This window comes from Elephas maximus, chromosome 2, assembly GCF_024166365.1.
Source record: "Elephas maximus indicus isolate mEleMax1 chromosome 2, mEleMax1 primary haplotype, whole genome shotgun sequence".
In the NCBI taxonomy this organism is placed as follows: domain Eukaryota; kingdom Metazoa; phylum Chordata; class Mammalia; order Proboscidea; family Elephantidae; genus Elephas; species Elephas maximus.
Genome location: NC_064820.1, coordinates 50,020,149 through 50,041,469, shown reverse-complemented (window position 1 = coordinate 50,041,469; position 21,321 = coordinate 50,020,149). Strand labels below are relative to the sequence as shown.

General features: G+C 40.9%; 1 protein-coding gene across 8 annotated transcripts in view; it reads right to left on the bottom strand.

Moving 5' to 3' along the window:
* NNT (nicotinamide nucleotide transhydrogenase) overlaps window positions 1-19,688 on the bottom strand; it is a 126,741-nt gene extending 107,053 nt beyond the window's left edge. Inside the window, exons 1-4 of one of the 8 annotated variants that reach the window (XM_049863273.1) lie at window positions 19,597-19,688; window positions 12,693-12,895; window positions 6,670-6,899; window positions 3,757-3,974 (exon numbers count right to left, since the gene is read on the bottom strand). In XM_049863273.1, the coding sequence (XP_049719230.1) occupies window positions 3,757-3,974; window positions 6,670-6,899; window positions 12,693-12,843 (599 nt within the window). In that variant the 5' untranslated portion in view covers window positions 12,844-12,895; window positions 19,597-19,688. Of the gene's footprint in view, window positions 1-3,756; window positions 3,975-6,669; window positions 6,900-12,692; window positions 12,896-15,313; window positions 15,407-18,787; window positions 18,892-19,046; window positions 19,187-19,449; window positions 19,541-19,592 lie in introns of those variants that run through there. The other 7 variants (XM_049863322.1, XM_049863291.1, XM_049863311.1 and 4 more) reach the window with 7 other exon arrangements.
* Between the last annotated feature and the right edge of the window lie 1,633 nt (window positions 19,689-21,321).

Below are 21,321 nucleotides of genomic sequence, written 5' to 3'. Positions count from 1 at the left end.
TACATAGTGAGGGAAAAATTACTTTATAATTTAAAAGAATTGGGCTTGCTATATGCTCGCAAATACTTACATAATAAGATTGCAAGCTTAGGGAAGATAAAGTACTTTCCTTGACCTCTAATAGTTAAAAGCATGGGATTTTGAGATAGACTGACCTAGGTATCCTAGTTCTACCGCTGCCTAGCTTTACAACCTTGGGCAAACTTCTTTAACTCTCTAAATCATGGTTTCCTCATCTATAAACTAGAAACAAAAAGGATATCTATCTCTTAAAGTTGTTGTGAGGACCAAATGAGAAAATACACTTAGCATAACCCTATCACACAATGTTGCTGTTGTTAGGTGCCGTCAAGTCATTTCCGACTCATAGCGACCCTATGCACAACAGAATGAAATACTCCCCGGTCCTGCGCCATCCTTACAATCATTGTTATGCTTGAGATCATTGTTGCAGCCACTGTATCAATCCACCTCGTTGAGGGTCTTCCTCTTTTCGGCTGACCCTGTACTTTGCCAAGTATGATGTCCTTCTCCAGGGAATGATCCCTCCTGACAACATGTCCAAAGTATGTAAAACGCAGTCTTCCCATCCTTGCTTCTAAGGAGCATTCTGGTTGTCCTCCTTCTAAGACAGATTTGTTCATTCTTCTGGCAGTCCATGGTATATTCAATATTCTTTGCCAACACCACCATTCAAAGGCGTCAATTCTTCTTCGGTCTTCCTTATTCATTGTCCAGCTTTCACATGCATATGAAGCAATTGAAAATGCCATGGCTTGGGTCAGGTGCACCTTAGTCTTCAAGGTGACATCCTTGCTCTTCGACACTTTAAAGAGGTCCTTTGCAGCAGATTTACCCAATGCGATTCATCTTTCGATTTCTGGACTGCTGCTTCCATGGCTGTTGATTGTGGATCCACGTAAAATGAAATCCTTGACAACTTCAATCTTTTCTCCGTTTATCATGATGTTGCTCATTGGTCCAGGTGTGAAGATTTTTGTTTTCTTTATGTTGAGGTGCAATCCATACTGAAGGCTACGGTCTTTGATCTTCATTAGTAAGTGTTTCAAGTCTTCTTCACTTTCAGCAATGAGTCTTCCTCCAATCCTGGTGCCCCACTTGTTCTTCTTCATATACTGACTTATTAGTCACACAATAAGTACTCGATAAATATCAATGTTTTTAGTTATAGAAACAAACTCTGTAATGAAAACTAGGAAAATACACCATTTTTTCTTTAAGAAGATACTTTTGACATACCACACTAATTTAATTTCCTATCATTTTATACTTGAAAGGTACTTTTGCACATTCACATTAAGTAGTACATACTCTATCTTAATTTATAACGCAGCTTTTTAATGTTAAGGCCTATCTGCTAACAGGCCACAAAATCTTTTCCTGATCCTATTTCTATGAAATAATGCCTGATTAACAATTAATGCAAAAACATCTAACAGTCATCATTGTTATTTTGAATTAAATCATACTGAAGAAGGAAAACAATATTTTAGAGATTACGTAATTTGCTAGTCTTACTTCTGAATCCAAGTGATGCAAATTTTCAAACAGGAAATGCAATAAAGATTGAAAGGCCTCTATAAGAAATTAATTTTGGAATTAATGCTTTTAAAGATTCAGTTGCTACTTTGAAGAAAATAGCAAACATGAGATTGATTATACATGAAATAGACAAGAGAGCGTTGATGGTGAGAAAGAGTGATAGTGTCCTCATTTCTTTGGTAAGAGGAAAACAGCTCAGAACGAACATTAATGAACTAGAAGCAGCACATCTTCACTGTGATATGGCTGTGTGTATGAGCTAGATGATTTCCCACACATCGTGTTGAGTATGTATACTACATGATTCATTCAAACTATGCTCTTTGCACGTATCAGCTCAGGACATAAGATAATGATTCTTCCAATTGGGTTCCACAGACCCCCAAAGGTTCAAAGTTGAGCCCTAGTGGGTAGGCATGTTTCTGGACCACCATAACACACCCTCCCCCCAGCCAATTTCACCAAAGGCACTCTGCTCTTTTTCAATTTGTTTATACTGCCTTATAATAGTTAATTTGCTCAAAAGATTCTGGAGCTAAAACTCACTGGTTTAGAGCTAGTAGTTTTGGTACCCTTTCCCATATGTACATTTCACATGAGAGTATCAACAATACCTTAAAATCCACATTGTACGTTTTCTATATAAAATGTTAAGTCCCACATTGTTGTCATATTTATTTACTTTGCTTTTGTACCACATAAAATATATATTCAAACAAACCATTTGGCATACCAAAAGAAACCAAACCACTGCCATCGAGTTGATTCCGACTCATAGCAATCCTATAGGACAGAGTAGAACTGCCCCCATAGTTTCCAAGGAGCACCTGGTGGATTTGAACTGCCAAACCTTTGGTTAGCAGCCATAGCACTTAACCACTACACCACCAGGGTTTCCCCATTTGGCATATACCATTAAAATGTGTTTTTAAACTTGCCATTTTGGATTAGTGTATCTTATTCATATCACAAGGGAGCAACTCAGATGCAAAGTAGAATCCATGCCATAGTTAATATGCTACACCTAAAAAATAAAACCTATATCAAGCCATAAAAGGTTTTATTCATGTTGGTCTTCAGTTCTCATGCACCATTTGATTTTATAAATATTTTCTTTTGTTGGTGCCTCATTCATAACAGTAAGATGTCAACTACTAAAAGTTTTTGCGCTTAAAACCTAATTCAAATAGTTTCTTAGACAAGCTCATTTCAAAAGCATTAGCCAATGTTCACATTTTCCCCCCTCTACATGAGTGCAGCATATGTGCTGACTCTGCCTTACCCCTCAGCCATGGCCGGCATGATTACTCAATCATAGCCATGTTCCTCTGAGCAGAACAAGCCTTAGAACGCTTCTCAACATAGCGCTCCTGGCAATAAATGGGGAATGTGTTAGTGCTGGCAGGCAAATGATGCTTATTGCCCTCTCAGCCTTAAAGGTAAGAGGATATACAGTTAGTCTGACACCAGATGAATCCTGGCAGACATGTTCCCTATTCGTTAAATATTTTCTGAATTGTCCAGGCAAATCTAATTAGGATGGTAAATCTGCATGTACATGCATATGTATGTGTGTGCGTTGTGCGTGTTTGCGTGTGTGTGTGTGTGTGTGCGTGTGTGTACAGGAGCCCTGGTGGTGCACTGGTTAACCATTTGGCTGCTAATCAAAAGGCTGAAAGTTCAAACCCACCAGCCACTCCTTGGATACCCTATGGGGCAGTTTCACTCAGTCCTACAGGGTTGCTATAAGTCAGAATCGACTCTAAGGCAATAGATTTTTATTGGTATATATGTAAGTATATGCATATGTATACATCTATTAGGTTGAACCATATGAAACTACCAATATTCAACAATTTCTGACCTATAAAATGGCAATTTCAACCTAATACATATATGTATATATACACACATATGAAATACACTATATTTCTCATACAAATAATATGAGTTATTTCCTTTGATGGATAATTATATCAGTACTTCTCTTCTACCCATACAGTGCAACACACAGAATCATTTCCTGTCTGGTTATCATGAAATAATGAGTCAAAAATAATCCAAGTGCATTTTCAAAAGGCTGAAATCTCCAATTATTACAAGTAAAATCACTGCAAGAGAGAAGAGCTATAGTTAGAATGTTTCTGTAGCACTACTGTGCTTTTCTTTATACTAAAATGGAAATCAACCTACCCAGCAATGTTGGCCATGGAGCTTAGCGCGTCATATCCCTGAGCAATTGTGACTCTTGGAACCTGGTCCATTGCCAGGACGGTAGTTTTTCTTTCAGAAAGTTTACTTAGCAAGTCTGGATTTTGGGCTGGGTAAATAAAACTAATCAGTGTTCCTGATGTCTTTAAAAGGTCAGCTTCATGAACACCCAATGTGGGATTAACCATAGGAGCTCGCACCTGAAAAATAGTCACAGATGAAAAACATAAACTCTTTATTCATATTTTTTGGTAGACCGAACAATTTAGGTACTATGCCATGAACAAAATAATATTCTGGAAGTAAATCTTTCATCGATAAATTTCTAACTAAATTCTTAAGTAAGGTAAGACACACAAAGTTCTATACACTCTATCCTCTGACTGATGACTAATGGGCTGATTTAGGAGAAGAGCACACACCTGAGAAATACACAGTGTTGGACCAAACCAAACCCACTGCCATCGAGTCAATTCCAACTCATAGCAACCCTGTAGGACAGAGTAGAACCGCCCCATAGAGTTTCCAAGGAGTGCCTGGTGGATTTGAACTGCTGACCTCTTGGCTAGCAGTTGTAGCACTTCACCACTACACCATCAGGGTTTCCACAGTGTTGGACAGACTTGACAATTAATTGTAGAGCAGTGAAAAAATATATAGGTTCTACAGCAAACTTGTCCTCCCAAAACCTACTACTCTGGTAAGATTAAGAGACATTAAAATAATAGAAAATTTTTGTTATATGTTCGAGAATTTCAATTCTTGCTAATTTTGACAAGCATAAATACTCAGAGTAGTGAGGAGTTACGAACATTATAAACTAAAGTCTCCCTGGTAGTATGCATAATCAAAAACCAAACCCATTGCCATCGCATCAATTTCAACTCACAGCAACCCTATAGGGCAGAGTGGAACTGCTCCATAGGGTTTCCAAGGAATGGCTGGTGGATTTAAACTGCTGACCTTTTGGTTAATAGCTGAGCTCTTAATCACTGAGCCATCAGGGCTCCTGTATAAATTTACGTCATATCAAAATTCCAGATTAATATTTATAAAGGAACACATTTCAAACTAGTAGCCTTGCTAAATTACATTTAGGCAAAAAGCTAAAATACACTCTAGTATGTTAAGAAGTATCACATAAGCCAATGAATCATATCACATGTCAGAAAATTTCAAATGTCTACTTTTTAAAAGACAAATTTTAAAATTTCATTTTAGAAGTGTTTTATGTGCAAGTTTAAAATCAATCTTCAAGTAAAGTGTATCACTTCATTCGCTCCCAGTTTGGAGCTGTGCTTTTAGGCAAATAAACACAGAAAACAGAGGCTCTGGTATTTACATCTTAAAAGGAGATACAAATGCAGGGTCAATATTTTCCTATCACAGAATTTTACCTCAATTTACTCGTGAGACATCTTTGTTATTTCTATTTTGGTTGCTGATCAAATGATACCTGTGATTCTAAGTCGTGGACTTCAATTAAAGCTCTCTGACAAGACCTGTTTTCCTCAATGAAAATCTATAATACAGATTTAGTAAAAATTAGAGGACAACTTCGAATTGATTCTATTGGCTCCTATCAAATGCTCAGATGGGTCTATAGGCAACTGAGTGAGCCAAGCCAAAAGAATGTCTCCCTGCCTGTGTGCTTTGGATCACTAGTTCCTCGGGATATTAACAGGCTTGACTCAATAAAAGAGGCTCCAAGGTCAGGTAGTTTAGTAATGCTAGTAGTAAAGTTATACAAGTTTCTATATTACAGGATCTCTCAGTGTCTTTAACATGCTCACACATAATGTTACTCTTTAAAAGGGCACAGAGAATTTGCAAAAATTATTTGCACCCTACTAATTCTTTCTTGTGGAACATCGCAAAAGGTTTTGATCCCTAGAACATATTTAGTAATGGATTTTATTTATTCTTGTATTTTTTCTAGGCTCTTTTATGATATCGAGTTATATCACCAAGCATCTGTCAACTTAAATACTTGAAAAGCTTTATTAACTGAGTTAAATTTCTCTCTATACCATAAACTTTAATTTTTAAACACGGTTGGAAAAAAACAGTCTTGCATCTTCTGTAAAACCACTATTTAAAACCTCGTCAACTCACTCAGTGGACACTATATAAAAAAACTATGTAACTGATTCCTCTTAGAAATGAATGTAGTACAAAGCTTATCTTTCCTGACAAAGTGAGAAGCTTATTCTAATTTGACAGTTAGACTTATATAACCCGTATCTCTCTTTTTGCCTTGGTTGCAGGAGGCTCAGAATTTAATGCTCAATTCTAGCAGTCATCTTAGGCTAGATTCTTGATACAGTTCTCTCTCCATTCTCCTAGATGATTTTTTACTTTAGACTTAAATCTACTCAAGCATACGGAATTCTATGATACATCACCTTAAGGCCTTTTATTAAAGTAGGTGAGGCTACTCGCCACTCAGTCCAACGCTGCTTTCTCCAAAAGTCATGCCATCTCTAGAAACAGCATTTATGTCAGTGTAAATCACTGTGCCTCCTAGTTATCAGAAGACGACTGTACCTTCAGGTCTAAGCTGAGCTCCATGCCTTCTCTCCATTCTAACAGTAGTTTAGATGCTCACCTGTGCGTATTTTTCCTAGCCAATTAAAAGGCAATTTCCATACAGCAAATGTAAAAATGTCTGAAGATCACTTTTCCTGTTCTCATGGTTAAATATCTATCACACTGCCTGATAAAAGTCCTACTGGAACATAAAGAATATTCACAACATGTAACTGTTTCTTTAAAAAGGGCATCCTTTGAAAATATGGAAAGCTATGGCACCTATAAGAAAGTAATGTAATTTTGCCATGAAAAGATTTTGAAAAGTCAGCATGCTGTAAATGGGAGGAAGACGGGGATAATTACCTTGACCACCAAATCAGAAGCCAGCACTTCCTTCGTCCCTTGGATTTGAGCACCTGCTGCTCTATAGTGATCATCCGAGAACTTGGAAGCTTCACCTGCGCCTGATTCCACAACAACATTAAAACCCTGCTTGACCAACGCCTGAACACCTGCAGGAGACAATGCCACTCGCTTCTCATTCTGGAAAATCTCCTTGGGGACTCCAACAGTTAGTTGTTTGTATGGAATTCCTAAAAACAAAGGCAAAAAAAAATTAATTTGATAAAAATAAAAAAACAGTGTTTAATAACACTTCAGAAAACAGAAATGGCAGTCTGTTTTTCAAAATACACTGCATAGACAAACTGCTATTCAAAATGATGTTCCTGACTCATAATCAGGTTCTTTTTTTTTTTTTTTTTTTATAAATGATGGAAATTTTTTTATGCCACTCTCTTGAAAATTCTGAATATTTTATTTAACCAAATAGCCTTCTCAAGGAACATGACTAGATTGTTTTATCCTTAGGAAAAAAATGGGTTGAGAGACCGCTCGGCATGCTAACTCACCCTCTTCCAACTAACTCTCTGGGGTTATAGTCTCCCTGTCCTTACCTTTAAGGAAAACAGAATGAGCCCTTTTAAGAACACTCTGCACTAGAAATGGATGACCTGTCACACTCAAAGTCCCCTTCCTGACAATTTGGCCACAGGCGATTCCTCATAGATTTCCAAGTGTTATATCTCAAGACCTTACAAGCCCAGCTGCAACTGATTAGATCAGGGTTTAGCAGCTGGGTTAAAGATAATCATCTACAGGCCAGGCATGAGGAAAAGCAGCCCTTTAAGAAATGACCTTGCACAGGAACCCTGCCCAAGGACACTCCCTATTGACAACTGATTACTCAACCCAATCAGGTTCTCTCTTAGGGAATCTGAATGGGAGACTCACGGAAAGGGACAGGATGGGTCCCAAAAAACCCAGTGCCCTCGAGTCGATTCCGACTCATAGCGACCCTATCGGACATGCAAAAGCCAATGTAAGCAAAGCCATGAGGTCATCAAAAGGAGGCCAGCAGCAAAAGTGGCAGAAAGATCAGTAGTGGACATGCAGAGTCACAAGAATGGTGACTTGTTAGCACAGCTATGGAATCCGGAACTATACTGCACTTTTCTGAGAAGTAGATGAAGGGTTTCCGGGATTCCTAATACTTCCCAAAAATCCACACAATAAACCCTCATCACAAAATATAATATACTGGGTCTCTGTTCCTCCAACCCAAAAGACCCAGTATAACACAGGTCAGTTTTAGCTAATGGACATTAATCTTTTCTGCTGTTTTAATCAACATGTGGGCATAGATTTTTTAATAAAAAGAATCTGCTTTTCCTTAAGGTTTACTAAAGTTTAGGAAATCTACTTTTGCAACCTAAACTCCCACCAGTAGTATGGCAGTTTGTTGTACTGTGGTGGCTTGCATGTTGCTATGATAAGGAAGCTATGCTACCAGTATTTCAAATACCAGCAGCGTCAACCATGGCAGACGGGTTTCAGAGGAGCTTCCAGACTAAGACAGACTGAGAAGAAGGACCTAGCATCTACTTCTGGAAAAATTGGCCAGTGAAAACCTTATGAATAGCATCGGAACACTGTGATATAGTCCCAGAAGATGAGCCCCTCAGGTTGGAAGGCACTCAAAATACCACTGGCGAAGAGCTGCCTCTCAAGGTAGAGCCAACCTTAGTGACATGGATGGAATAAGGCTTTCAGGACGTTCATTTGCTGATGTGGCATGACTCAAAGTGAGAAGAAACAATTGCAAATATCCACTAATAATCGGAACATGGAACGTACAAAGCAGGAATCCAGGAAAACTGAAAGTCGTCAAAAATGAAATGGAACGCATGAAGATTGATATTCTAGGCATTAGTGAGCTAAAATGGACTAGTATTGGCCATTTTGAATGAGACAATCATATGGTATACCATGCCAGATGTTATGGATTGAATTATGTCCCCCAAAAATTTATGTTGTAAATCCTAACCTCTATGCCTATGGTTATAATCCCATTTGGGAATGGGTTGTCTTTGTTGTGTTAATGAGACAGAATTAGTGTAGGGCATATCTTGAGTCCATCTCTTCTGAGATATAAAAGAGATTAAACAAATAACCAGACCAGAGATGGGGGAGACAGATGCCAAGCCACATAAAGATCACCCAGGAGCAGAAGCTCAATTGCCTCATATGCATGGGAAAGCTGGACAATGAGTATGGAAGACTGAAGAATTGATGTCTTTGCATTACAGTGTTGATGAAGGATAATGAATATACCATGGACTGCCAGAAGAACAAATAAATCTGTCTTCAAAGAAGAACAGCCAGAATGCTCCTTAGAAGGGAGGATGGTGAGACTTCATCTTTCATACTTTGGACATGTTATCGGTAGGGCCAGTCCCTGGAGAAGGACACCATGCTTGCTAAAATAGAGGGTCAGCAAAAAAGGGGAACACCCTCAATGAGATGGTTTGACACAGTGGCTGCAACAACGGGCTCCAGGATAACAAAAATTGTGAGGATGGCTCAGGACCAGGCAATGTTTGTACACAGGGTCACCATGAGTCACAACCGACTTGACAGCACCTAACAACAACCTAAACTCTGAATACATTTTTTTAAAAAAGGAGTCAAATTATCTCTAGGGAGTAAGTTAATAAATGAGACCTTAGAGAGATTAAGTCAAACTAAAAATATTTGTATTTGAACATACTTAGATCCCACACTACTTAAACAAGAATAATTTATAGTAAGCCAAAGGCAAAAACATGCTGAATTTAACTCCCTATTTGACAGAGAGGAAGGAAAATAATAAGAATCTAGAAAGTATTTTGAACTGATGTACAAAGTCATGGAAACCCAGGTGGCATAGTGGTTAAGTGCTACGGCTACTAACCAAAGGGTCCGCAGTTTGAAACCACCAGGCACTCCTTGGAAACGCTATGGGGCAGTTCTACTCTGTCCTATAGGGTCGCTATGAGTCGGAATCGACTCGACAGCACTGGGGGTGCAAAGTCACATATAGTCATGCTTAACTCCTCTGGAATTCACTTATCAGACAACCCCAAATTATCTAGGCACTACATACCAGAAATCAAGGAAGCCACCAAAGACAACTGAAGTCAAAAGGCATTTAGGAGCCAACCTGAAGGGGCTCCTACTGGCCAAAGATGGGTCAATTTGAGCATCAAAAGGAATAATAATTAATTGCAGTGGAGTAAAACACATCTAAATAATTGCAATAAACACATTGAGTGCATGTTGATAAAAAATATATATTGTTTTAAACCTTCATTGTCAACGCTCGAGGAAGTAGCCTGTAGTAGACAGAATAACAGCCTCCCAGAGATGTCCACATCCGAATCCCCAGAATCTATGAATATGTCAGGTTCCCTGCAAAGGCAAATTAAGGTAGCCAGTGGAATAAAGATTGCTAATCATCTGACCTTAATATAAAGATATTCTACTGGATTACAGTGTAATCACAAAAAAAAAAGAGGGAGACAAAAGTCAGAGTCAAAAGGCTATTTAAAGGATGCTATGTTGCTGCCTTTGAAGATGGAAGAAAGGGCCACAAGCCAAGAAATGCAAGCAGCCTCCAAGGTAACTGGCAAAGGCAAGGAAACAGAGACGCCCCAGAGCCTCCAGATGGAATGCAGCCCTGCTGACACTTAATTTTGAGCAAATGAGACCATTTCAGACTTCTGGCCTTTAGGAGTATGGGATAATAAATTTCTATTGTTTTATGCCCCTAAGATTGGGGTCATTTGTTACAGCAGGAATTGGAAACTAAGATATAAGTGAAACAACTCTTTATTCCAAAAACTAGTAAATAATGGGAAAGAATCAAAACATTTATCTCGCCTTTCCAGAACTATCTCAGGACAACTAAATAAAAGAGGGAAAGTTTTTCTTTATAGAAAACTTCTAGCTAATAAATGAAGATGGAATAACAGAATGTCGCCATTTTGAAACCCATAATAAAACCTTGTATTTAATGATCCCCAAATGCCTGGCTGCTATAGCCTTTGGGTGAAAAAATGATGGAAACTTCTAAAAGATGAATCACAGTGACTGTGGCTAAACTCGTTGATCAAGTATCCTGACGCACTGCAACAGAAAGTACAGACAACCACCTATGAAGTAGTAGTGTCAAATAAAAACAAGCCTGAGTCTGTTAACACCTCCAAATCAAACTAAATGTTACAGAAAAATACAAGGGACAGAAAACCTGGCTAAACAACACCAAGAGATTCAATTAGCCAAAGCTAGAATGTAGGAAATTCTACAGGGCAACAACTAATTTCATCAACAAGTACATTAAAAGGAAAAAACGGGAGGGGAATCTGTGGATCAAAAGAGAGCTTAGAGAAAACGTAGCAACCAAGTGCTCTATGTGAGCCCTGTCTGGATCATTATTTGAACACATCAACTACTAAAAAAGAAAAAGAAACAATTGGGAAAATTTGCATACTGACTGAAATTACTTCTCATGCTTTTTAATGTGGTAATGAAATTATGGTTACAATAAGGGGGAAAAAATCTTTATCTTTGAGAGAGAGAAAATAATTATCTAGGAATTAAACAAGAACCAGAAATTAAACAAACCAAAAAAAAGGCTTATACATAGTCAACATAGAGATCTTGATGTCCATGCACTTACAAGGACACTTCTCAGGTTCTCAATGCAGTCATTTATTTTACACACAATTTTATCACACCGGATAATCTGGCTGCCCAGAGCAGTTTAACAAAAAATCTGACTATAAAGTTGGGGGCTCAGCGGGTACCTTGCCAGTAGCAACTTATCATTTGAGAACAAGAAAACAAGCTATAAAATGTATTAAAGATAGACATAAGAACTCAGAAAGCCTTAGAGTTTAGAGGTCCTCATTGCATAGACAAACAGCCTACAAGCTTAAATAATGAACGAAGGCATTATTCCATGGGGCAAAGTCCGCTGGTTGCCCTCAAAAGATTCACTCTTTTCCTCTGCCTTAGTATCAGAATTCCATTTTCAGCCAGGTAAGCTGCCATCTGGACTAAAAGGCTAAATGTCCATGCCTCCCTTACAGCTAAGTATGGCCACATGTCTTGAGTTCTGGCCAGTGAGGTGTAGACAGAAGTGTTGGGGGGTACTTTGGGTGAGACTGCTTAAAGGAAGCTGACTCAGCTTAGAAGGGCCCCCTTTTAGCCTCTGCAACCCCAGAACAGAAGCAATCAGGGGTTAAATATAAGGGGAAGGCCTTGTAGGCCACGGGAACACACTTTGGCTTTTACTCTGTATGACCTGGAAAGCTAGTGGCAAATTCTGAGTAGAGGAGTGACGAGACCTTACATTTCAAAAAGATTATTCTCACTGTTGCGCTCAGAACAGACTGTAGAGGGGCAGAAGTGAAAAGCACAGAGGACATTTAGGAGATCAATGCAATAATCCAGGTGACACATGATGGTGGCCTGGACCAGAATGATAACGATGGCAACAGTGAGAAGAGGACAGATTCTAGATATGAAGTAGGGCTGGCCTATACCTATAAAAGGATTTAGAATAACTCCAGGGTTTCTGACCTAAGCAACAAAGATGAAGTTGCCATTTACTGAACTGGGGTATTGTGGTATGGTATTACAGATCGAATAATACACTTAATTCCTAATTCCTGAGCATAGACGAGCCATACATGGAGTAATTCCCCCAATACTGACTAGGTAAGAGGAAGGGCTACTAGGAAAAACAGCTACTATGAGCAACGGGATCCCTGTACAATTCAATTGGTTTCTCTTTTTATTATCCTTTCTGTTAGCACCGGCAATCAGGAACTACTATACATGGAAAATATTTTTTAAAAAACACTCACTTGTTGATATAAAATGATCACTCACAAGCACCAGGCTTTAAAATCACATGGCTTTTCCTTCTATGTCTCATCAACGAATCTATTAGCTTGTATGACTTAAAAGTTTGACTTACTTACACTGAAGTGAGACTTTACCTGGTTTTACAGGGGCTTTACACCGCAGTGCCTGATGAGAGTGAAATGTTCGTAAAAAATTCTTCTTCCCAGGCAGAACCTTATAGGACCCCAAATTGTTAAATAATGTACATGAACAGCCAGTCACCACTGTCTTCAGTAGGTTCGCCATGTTGATATGAGCTCTCACTTTCTGAATCCCCAATTTCCTTCAAGGTAAATCACTAAGAGAAAAGAAAATAAAATGTTTATGCACTCAGCAAAAAATAATTTGCCTTTTATACATCAAAAACATAAAAAATACTAACACAAAGAGCTTGGAGTGTAAGAGTTTTACATGGACATCTACAGAGGATGTATTTAAAAAACTCTTTACTTACAGAAGATGCTTCAAAAGTTTGTTTCCAAAAGTTTTACACACAGAAAAAAATGATAATAATCTTTTAAGGTTACAAGGGAAGGAAGGGGTGGGGAACAGAAATCACTAACTAGATAGTAGGTAAGTGTTAACTTTGGTGAAAAGAAAAACAACACACAATATAGGGGAAGTCAGCACAATCTGACCAAGGCAGAGCCATAGAAGCATCCTAGACATATCCAAATACCTTGAGGGACCAAGTTACTGGGGCCGAGGACTGGGGAATATGTTCTAAAGGGACATCTAGGTCAACTGGCATAACATACATCATAAAGGAAATGCTCTACATCCTACTTTGGTGAGTGGCATCTAGGGTCTTAAAAGCTTTCAAGCAGCCATCTAAAAGACATGTATTGGTCCCATCACGTTCAGACCAAAGGAGAATGAAGAAAATCAAAGATGCAAAGAAAATATCAGTCCAAAGAACTAACAGACCACATGAACTGCAGCCTCCACCAGCCTGAGTCCAGAAGAAATAGATGGTTCCCAGCTACCACCTCCAACCCCTCTGACAGGGATCACAATAGAGGGTTCCCGATAGAGCACAACAAAAATGTAGAACAAAATTCAAACTCACAAGACCAAACCTACTGGTCTGACGGAGACTGGAGGGATCCCCGAAACTATGGCCCCCTACTAACTCAGAACAGAAGCCACTCCTGAAGTCCACCTTTCAGCCAAAGATTAGACAGGCCTATAAACAAACAATAACACACGTGAGGAATGTGCTTCTTAGTTGAATCAGTATAGGAGACCTAATGGGCAACACCTGCCCAAAAGCAAAGATGAGAAGGCAGGGACAGAAAACCCAGATGAATGGACACAGGAAACCTGGGGTGTAAGTGGAAAGGGGGAGACTGCTGACACATTGCGGGGGTTGCAACCAATGTCACAAAATGATTTGTGTATAAATTTTTGAATGAGAAACTAATTTGCACTGTAAACTTTCACCTAAAACAAAAATGCTTTTTTTAATTGCTTTCAATGCAGGTATTTAAAACTTGGAATCCATTTCCCACATAAACTGGAGTACTAAACTCACTGTTCAATTCCAAGACTAGGTCACATTAAGTCTATTTAATCCCTAATATAGCTGGAAATTTAAAAAAAAGGGGGGGGACACCATTGCAATAGAGTGGAGTCCCATCTTACATGAACGTTATCTTCTAAGCCAATGTCCAAGAAAAACTGCATATATTAAATGTTACCCTTGAATTTCCCTTAAATGGTCTAAAATACTGTACAGTACAAGTAGTAGCTTGTATCCTATCCAGTACAGCAGGATGTTCATCCTGTGAGACCCCCAGAAGTAAGGCTGACTGAGTAAACACAAGACTGATATTTGCCAAGTGCACATCTCGAGAAAATTAAACATGCATAGGATATGACTCTACTACAAAAAAATAAAGACCATAGTATCTTTATCACATTAGGCTGTGTTTGCAGATGTGGGCATAACTAAGAACTCTTCCATCAGTGGTTTTCACAAGTTGGTCAGTACCAACTTTTGCCAGCTCTATCTTACTGAATGAAAGGTCAGTGGTCTTTTCATTGTTATCAGTGGCTACCTCCATCACCCTCTTTGGCAGCTCCCCAGGAGCACCTGGTTTACAATCAAGAAACGTGTGCATCAGGGTTGTGTTCTTTCACCATAATTACTCAATCTGTATGCTGAACAAATAATCCAAAAAGCTGAACTACATGAGGAAGAACATAGACTCAGGATTGGAGGAAGACTCATTAAGAACCTGTGATATGCAGATGACACAACCTTGCTTGCTGAAAGTGAAGACTTAAAGCACTTATTAATAAAGATCAAAGACTACAACCTTCCATATGGATTACACCTCAACATAAAAAAAAACAAAAATCCTCACGACTGGACCAATAAGCAACATCATGATAAATGGAGAAAATGCTGAAGTTGTCAAGGATTTCACTTTACTTGGATCCACAGTCAATACCAACGGAAGCAGTAAGTCAAGAAATTAAACGATGCATTGCATTGGGCAAATCAGCTGCAAGAAACACAAAAACCAAAACCAAGACCTCTTCGAAGTGTTAAAAAACAAAGATGTCACCTTGAGGACTAAGGTGCACCTCACCCAAGCCATGGTGTTTTCAGTCACCTCATATGCATGCAAAAGCTGGACAAGGAATACAGAAGACCAAAGAAGAACTGACACCTTTGAACTGTGGTGTTGGCAAAGAATATTGAACATACCATGGACTGCCAGAAGAACGAACAAATCTGTCTTGGAAGAAGTACAACCAGAATGCTCCTTAGAAGCCAGGATGGTAAAACTTCATCTCATGTACTTTGTGCATGTTATCTGGAGGGATCAGTCCCTGAGAAGGACATCATGCTTGCTAAAGTAGAGGGCTAGCAAAAAAGAGGAAGACCCACAATAAGATGGATTAACACAGTGGTTGCAACAATGGGCTCAAACATAGCAATGATTGTGAGGATGGCAACGGACTGGGCAGTGTTTCGATCTGTTGTGCACGGGATCATTATGAGTTGGAACCGACTCAACGGCACCTAACAATAACAACAAGGACACATGGAAGGCATTCCCACCATCCTCATGATTCCTAATGTTCCTCCATCCTTCTCATCTTTCCTTCAAAGGTAAGAAGAAGCGGAAGACCTAGGACTCTATCAGTCAAGCTAAGCCAACACTGCCAAAGATGCCATTAGGCTTTGCCCATCTTGAGGGCCCCTGCACAACCTGCTGCAAGCAGACTCCACACTCTTCCAGCCTCCAGAGGAGAAGGATCTACTTCAGAACTGCTACCACCCCCTCCCTGAAGTAACTTCTTGCAAATAGCAGAAAGCAGTATTGGTAACAGAAATTCTCAATCCAGGTGGCGCTTATTCTTAAAATGCCTTTAATTCAACAAATAGATCAGAGGGGAGAAACTCAGAGGCACAGCTATTAGGAGCATCTAAAGAATCAAACTGGAGTAGGTCACAATACTTGGAGACAGAAAAGTCAAGGGATCAAAGAAAGAGATCACAGCCTCTGGGAGGGCTTAGAACAGGAAGAGAAAAGCATTCAAGACGGAGAAAATATGAAAAAATTATGCAAGAGTGAGCATGCAAAATGTGTTCAGGAATGCAATAAAAAAAATTATACGGCTATTTCTCTACATTCGAATAGCAAGTTTTACATTTTCAAAGTATTTCTACCCATGATATTTCATTTCAGTCCTAAAGCTTTTCTGAGTCCATAATTCAGTCACACATTCAACACATTCACTGAATTTAAGCCAAGAACTGAGGGAGATATAAAGATATATAAAAGATATTTCTTGTCTTGAGGGAACCCTTTTTCTACCATTACTGAATGCCCTAGTCCTTTCCATTCCTCCCCACTTACCCTAGTTTCTCTTCTTGGGTTATTGAAGCTCCCAACAATACAGCTCTAATGGGACTGACAAGGCTAACCCAGACATCATCAGCAAAAGAACAAAGCTAGCAATAATAGAGCCAGTGTTTTAAGTCAGCCACTCACTCACTGTTTGACCTGAACCTCTCTGAGCCTCAGTCTGCTCATCTATAAAAGGGTAGGAGAGCAGGTTTCCAGGACCCTTTCCATTCTATAAACTTTACGATTAGATGAGACATTGCAATGCTATGAAGCTCAAGTTCTAGTTCGTGGTCTGGAGTCTGGAAAACCTGCCCTCCCCACTTAAAAATTAGTAATCTGACGCTGAGCAGATCCCTGGCTCGAGCAACACACATCAGTAGGCCACAGTCTTTCAGAGACAAATTCTCACAAAAAATTCCACTTGATTCAAGCTATGAGGACAGGAGGTAGCTTACCGGCAGGAATCCACATCACTGAGCCTAAATCAAATAGAAATGGCACTGAAAGATATTTAGAGACTATCTGAACCATTTTATTGTTGGCAAGTACATGTTTACAGAAAGGATAATCCTCTATCTTAACTGTCACGTTTCCGCTATCTTCACTAACTCTTTCTGCTGTTTTATTATCCATGGGCTCCTATGCCTCTCAGCAGTAGTGGAAAACTTTGTAACTCAAAACTGAAAAAACAGAATACCATTTTTTTTCAAGTATGGCATTTATATGCCTTTAAAGTTATTTAGGTAACTAGGAAGCCCTGGGGGGAGAAATAGTTAACATCCTCAACACCTAACTGAAAGGTTGGCTGCTAACTGAAAGGATGCTGGTTCTAGCCCACCCAGAGGAACCTGGAAAGAGAGGACTGGCAATCTATTGCCAAAAAATCACCCATGGCAATCCCTATGGAGCACAGTTCTGCTCTGACACGCATGGGGTTGCCATGAGTCAGATTCGACTCCATGGCAACTGGTTTGGTTTTTGTTTTGATTTAGCTGACAATTTCTTCTATTACATATTAAAATCCTTGAGGGTAATCACCTGACCTAGAGAGGGAAGACACCACAGAAGTTGAGAGTGAACCTGGAGCCAGTTTGGGCTGGAAGCCTCTGATCTGCAACTTATTAGTTGTGTGACCTTGGCAAGTCACTTAGCTTCTGTAAACCTGATTTCCTCATCTTTAAAACGGGGTAATAACAGCACCCACCCTGTTGAAGGGTTGTTGCAAGGATGAAGATGATCACTACAGGTGAATTCTTAGAAGGGTGTAAGGCCACAATATCCTCCTTAGCTTTTATTATTTTTCACTTTGGTATCACCTCTGGCCCAGTACTTTGCACAAAGTAGAAGTCAACAAATATTTGTTGACTGAATGAATGAATAACTAGGACTAGGTAACTTTAAGTCTGGCACCTATGGAACACATTCTCCAAAGAGTTTCAGAAAATTCCCTTTGAAAAGGAAATGCCTATGTAGCCTTGTGGAAAACTGATTCCATCTGCAAAGGTGAGTGAGCAGCCTGAGCATACCTGTTGATAAGTCACGCTAAATTTTCCAATTAGAAGAAAAAAAAGATCTGAGGTTTGCAAATAAAACGGGAGCACTTTAAATAAGGGTAAGTGGACACTCACGCCCCACCGCTCCAAGCAGTCTGTCTCCTAAGACTCCTGACAGATCCCTTAAGGACTGCCCTGCACCATAGGACGAATAAAGGACGCCTGGAACCACAAATGAGTCACGCTTTCAAAGCGCGACATACCAACAAGGGCACCATACCCTACAGAAACCTAGGCTGGCAGGTGGAGTGACCTCGCCCAAAGCCACTGGTGCAACAGCCCCTGCCACCGAACTGCCACCAGGCTACCAGCAGCACGGGACCGCTATTTATAACCTTCCCCAGGAAGCCAATTTGCGGACACTGCAAAATAGTCATTCCGGCTCTGGAGTTTGAATCTGCCCTGCCCAGACCGCCCCCTCCTCTGCCTCTACCCCCTCGCCAGCCCGGGCCCCAGGGAGAAGCCTGCACCGACCACCACCACCCCACCCTGATATACACTCACAACTTTTGTTCGCCCCTGTGTCTCCAGCCGGACACTGCCCCAAACTCCCTCAGGGTTCAAGCACAATTTTCGAGGCATCCAGCTGCCCTATCTCTGAACGCACCCTCCATCTAGAGTCCTCTGTATCCCCTCCCCCCACATCTTGCAAGCTGAAAGGACCCCACACAACGCCTGGCGCCCCTCACAGCTCCAAGATCTGCACCTGCAAAGCTGCCGCCCGTTCCCCTGCCCCCTGCGGGGACCCAGTTCCCGAATCCGCCCGCCTACCCTCTTCCACGTCGCCGCAACCGGAGACAGAAAAGGGGGCCGAAGAGGTACAGTTGTCTTTCCCAGCCAACGCCTCCGGCCTGCGGCCGACCCGGACGGCGCCCCTCGGCCTCACAGGGGGCGCCGCGGTCCGCCGGACAGCGCTGCCGACCCGCCCCCTTCTGCTCCTTGACAGGTCCCCTTCCCCGTCAGCGCAAGCCCCGCGCCCCTTCCCTGGCTGCTGCCCCAGGCACGCGCCCAGGCTGCTTGCCCCGCTCACCTGGGCCGGGAGGCTGCGCTACTGTGCCCGGCACCGCGGGCCACAAGGGGACGCCGCGCTGGCAGACCCGGGCTTCGGCCCCACGGCCCTGCGCCTCCAACCCGGAAGAACAGAGCCCCAACCCCGCGGCAGTGATGTCCACGTGACCGCGGCGCAGCCCCCTACTGGGCCCGCACCCCGCTTCCCGCCGGGCCTTCTTCCCGCCGGGCCCCTTCCGCCTACCCACCGTTCCTCCGGCGAGAAAGTGACCTTGCTGAATGCCCGCCATGCACATAAAAGCCAGTTACCCCAGGGGCCCTTCACCTCTCCTCGGTGGCGGCCAAGACCTCTTTGTCTCCCGCTCGACCCGCGGCCCCCCGCCCCTCCTCGATGCTTTCCCTTGGCCCGTCCTTGTCAATCAAACCTGGTGCCAAACGCGGGATCTCGAGTTCTCAGGGATATATTTGTCCTCTCTTCCTGGAAGGCCAATTAATTACAAAGTGCGGTTTCTTTTCTTGTGTCCCACCAGAACAAGTAAGTTGGATAATAGAATTCCATTTTTGGTACCTGCCTTTCTGAGGCTTTCTAGGAAAAATCAGAACTTCTGTATCAGGAGCATACCCAAGGGAAAGAGGAGCAGGCCGGGGTGGTGGAGAGCGGGAATGGGGGAGCTGTTTTTCCATTCTGGCCAAAGAGGAGGAGTTAAATTCCTCTCAAACGATGTCAAGGCCCGAAAATTAACACACGTCTGCGTTCTTGTCTTCCAGCTTCAGAGCCGGCCTAGAGGAAGCCTTGTGCTGCTGCTGTTTATTCACATCCAGCTGCTGGAAAGCACCGTTGGTAGACATTGTTACGTTAGCTGGCTAGGCAGAGGCTGACTTCCACGACGGTATTAAAGGACCCCAAGATATAATGACTGAACTGTTCTCGTAGTTCTGTTAGTGCGCCGGTGTGTTCTGATTAAAAGTGGGAGGACGAAAATACAGAATATAAAATGGTTCATCTACCCAAAATGAGTCATCATGAAGGGTCATGATGATTTTGCTTTATATATTTAAGACAAGTAAAAAATGATGAATCTAAAAGTCAAAAGGGCAAGAAAAAGAAACGGTAGCCAGATTGCAAAAGAAGTAAAATTCTCTCTATTCCCTGATGACATGATCCTATACATAGAAAACCCCAAAGAGTCTCTAAGAAAACTTCTAGAGCCAATAGAGGAATTTAGCAAAGTCGCAGGATACAAGGTCAAAAACAAAAATCGGTTGGGTTTCTATATACTGGCAATGAGAAATCTGAAAGGGAAATTATTTCGTTTATAATAGCGTCTAAGAGAGTAAAATACCTAGGAATAAATTTAATCAGGGATGTGAGAGACTTATACAATGAAAATTATAAAACACTGCTGGAAGAGATTAAACAAGCCTTAAATAAATGGAAAGATCTTCTATGTTCATGGATTGGAAGACTTAATATTGTTAAGATGTCAATACTACCCAAAGCTATCTATAGACTCAACACAATCCTGCTCAAAATTCCAACAGCCTTCTTTACAGAAATGGAAAAACCAATCTTCAACTTTATATGGAAGGGCAAGAGGCCCAAATAGCTAAAGAAATGTTGAAAGAGAAAAACAAAGTAGGAGAACTCACACTTCCTTATTTTTAAAATGTATTACACAGCTACAGTAATCAAAACAGCCTGATACTGGTATAACAGTAGACACATGGATCAACGGAATAGAATTGAGAGTCCAAAAATAAATCCACGATCCCCTGGCCAACCTGATTTTTGACAAGGGTGCTAAGTCCATTACTGGGAAAAGAAGAGACTCTTCAATATAAGGGGTTGGGAAAGTGGAATTCTACATGCAGAAAAATGAAACAGGATCCATGCCATGTACAAAACAGGATCACAGCATACATAAAAATAATTCAAAATGGATTAAGGACCAAAATGTGCAAACTAAAACCATAAAATTGTTAGAAGAAAATGCAGGGGCAACACTGTCAGTCCTAGCTTTAGACAATGGATTATCTAATATAATCACAAAAGCACCAAAAACAAAAGACCGAATAAAACGGGACCTCATAAAATTTAAAAACTTTAATTCATCAAAAGACTTTACCAGAAAAGTAAAAAGATAAGCTGCCAACTGGGAGAATGCAGTGTGATGGATCAATTTTGTGTGGCCTTTCTAACCATTGTCTTGTAACTCCCACCCAAGTGATTGGACGGGCCTGTACAGATAGGGTAATTGTGGCCTACCAAAGGGACTGGTCAGTTTTGCCATCCCACT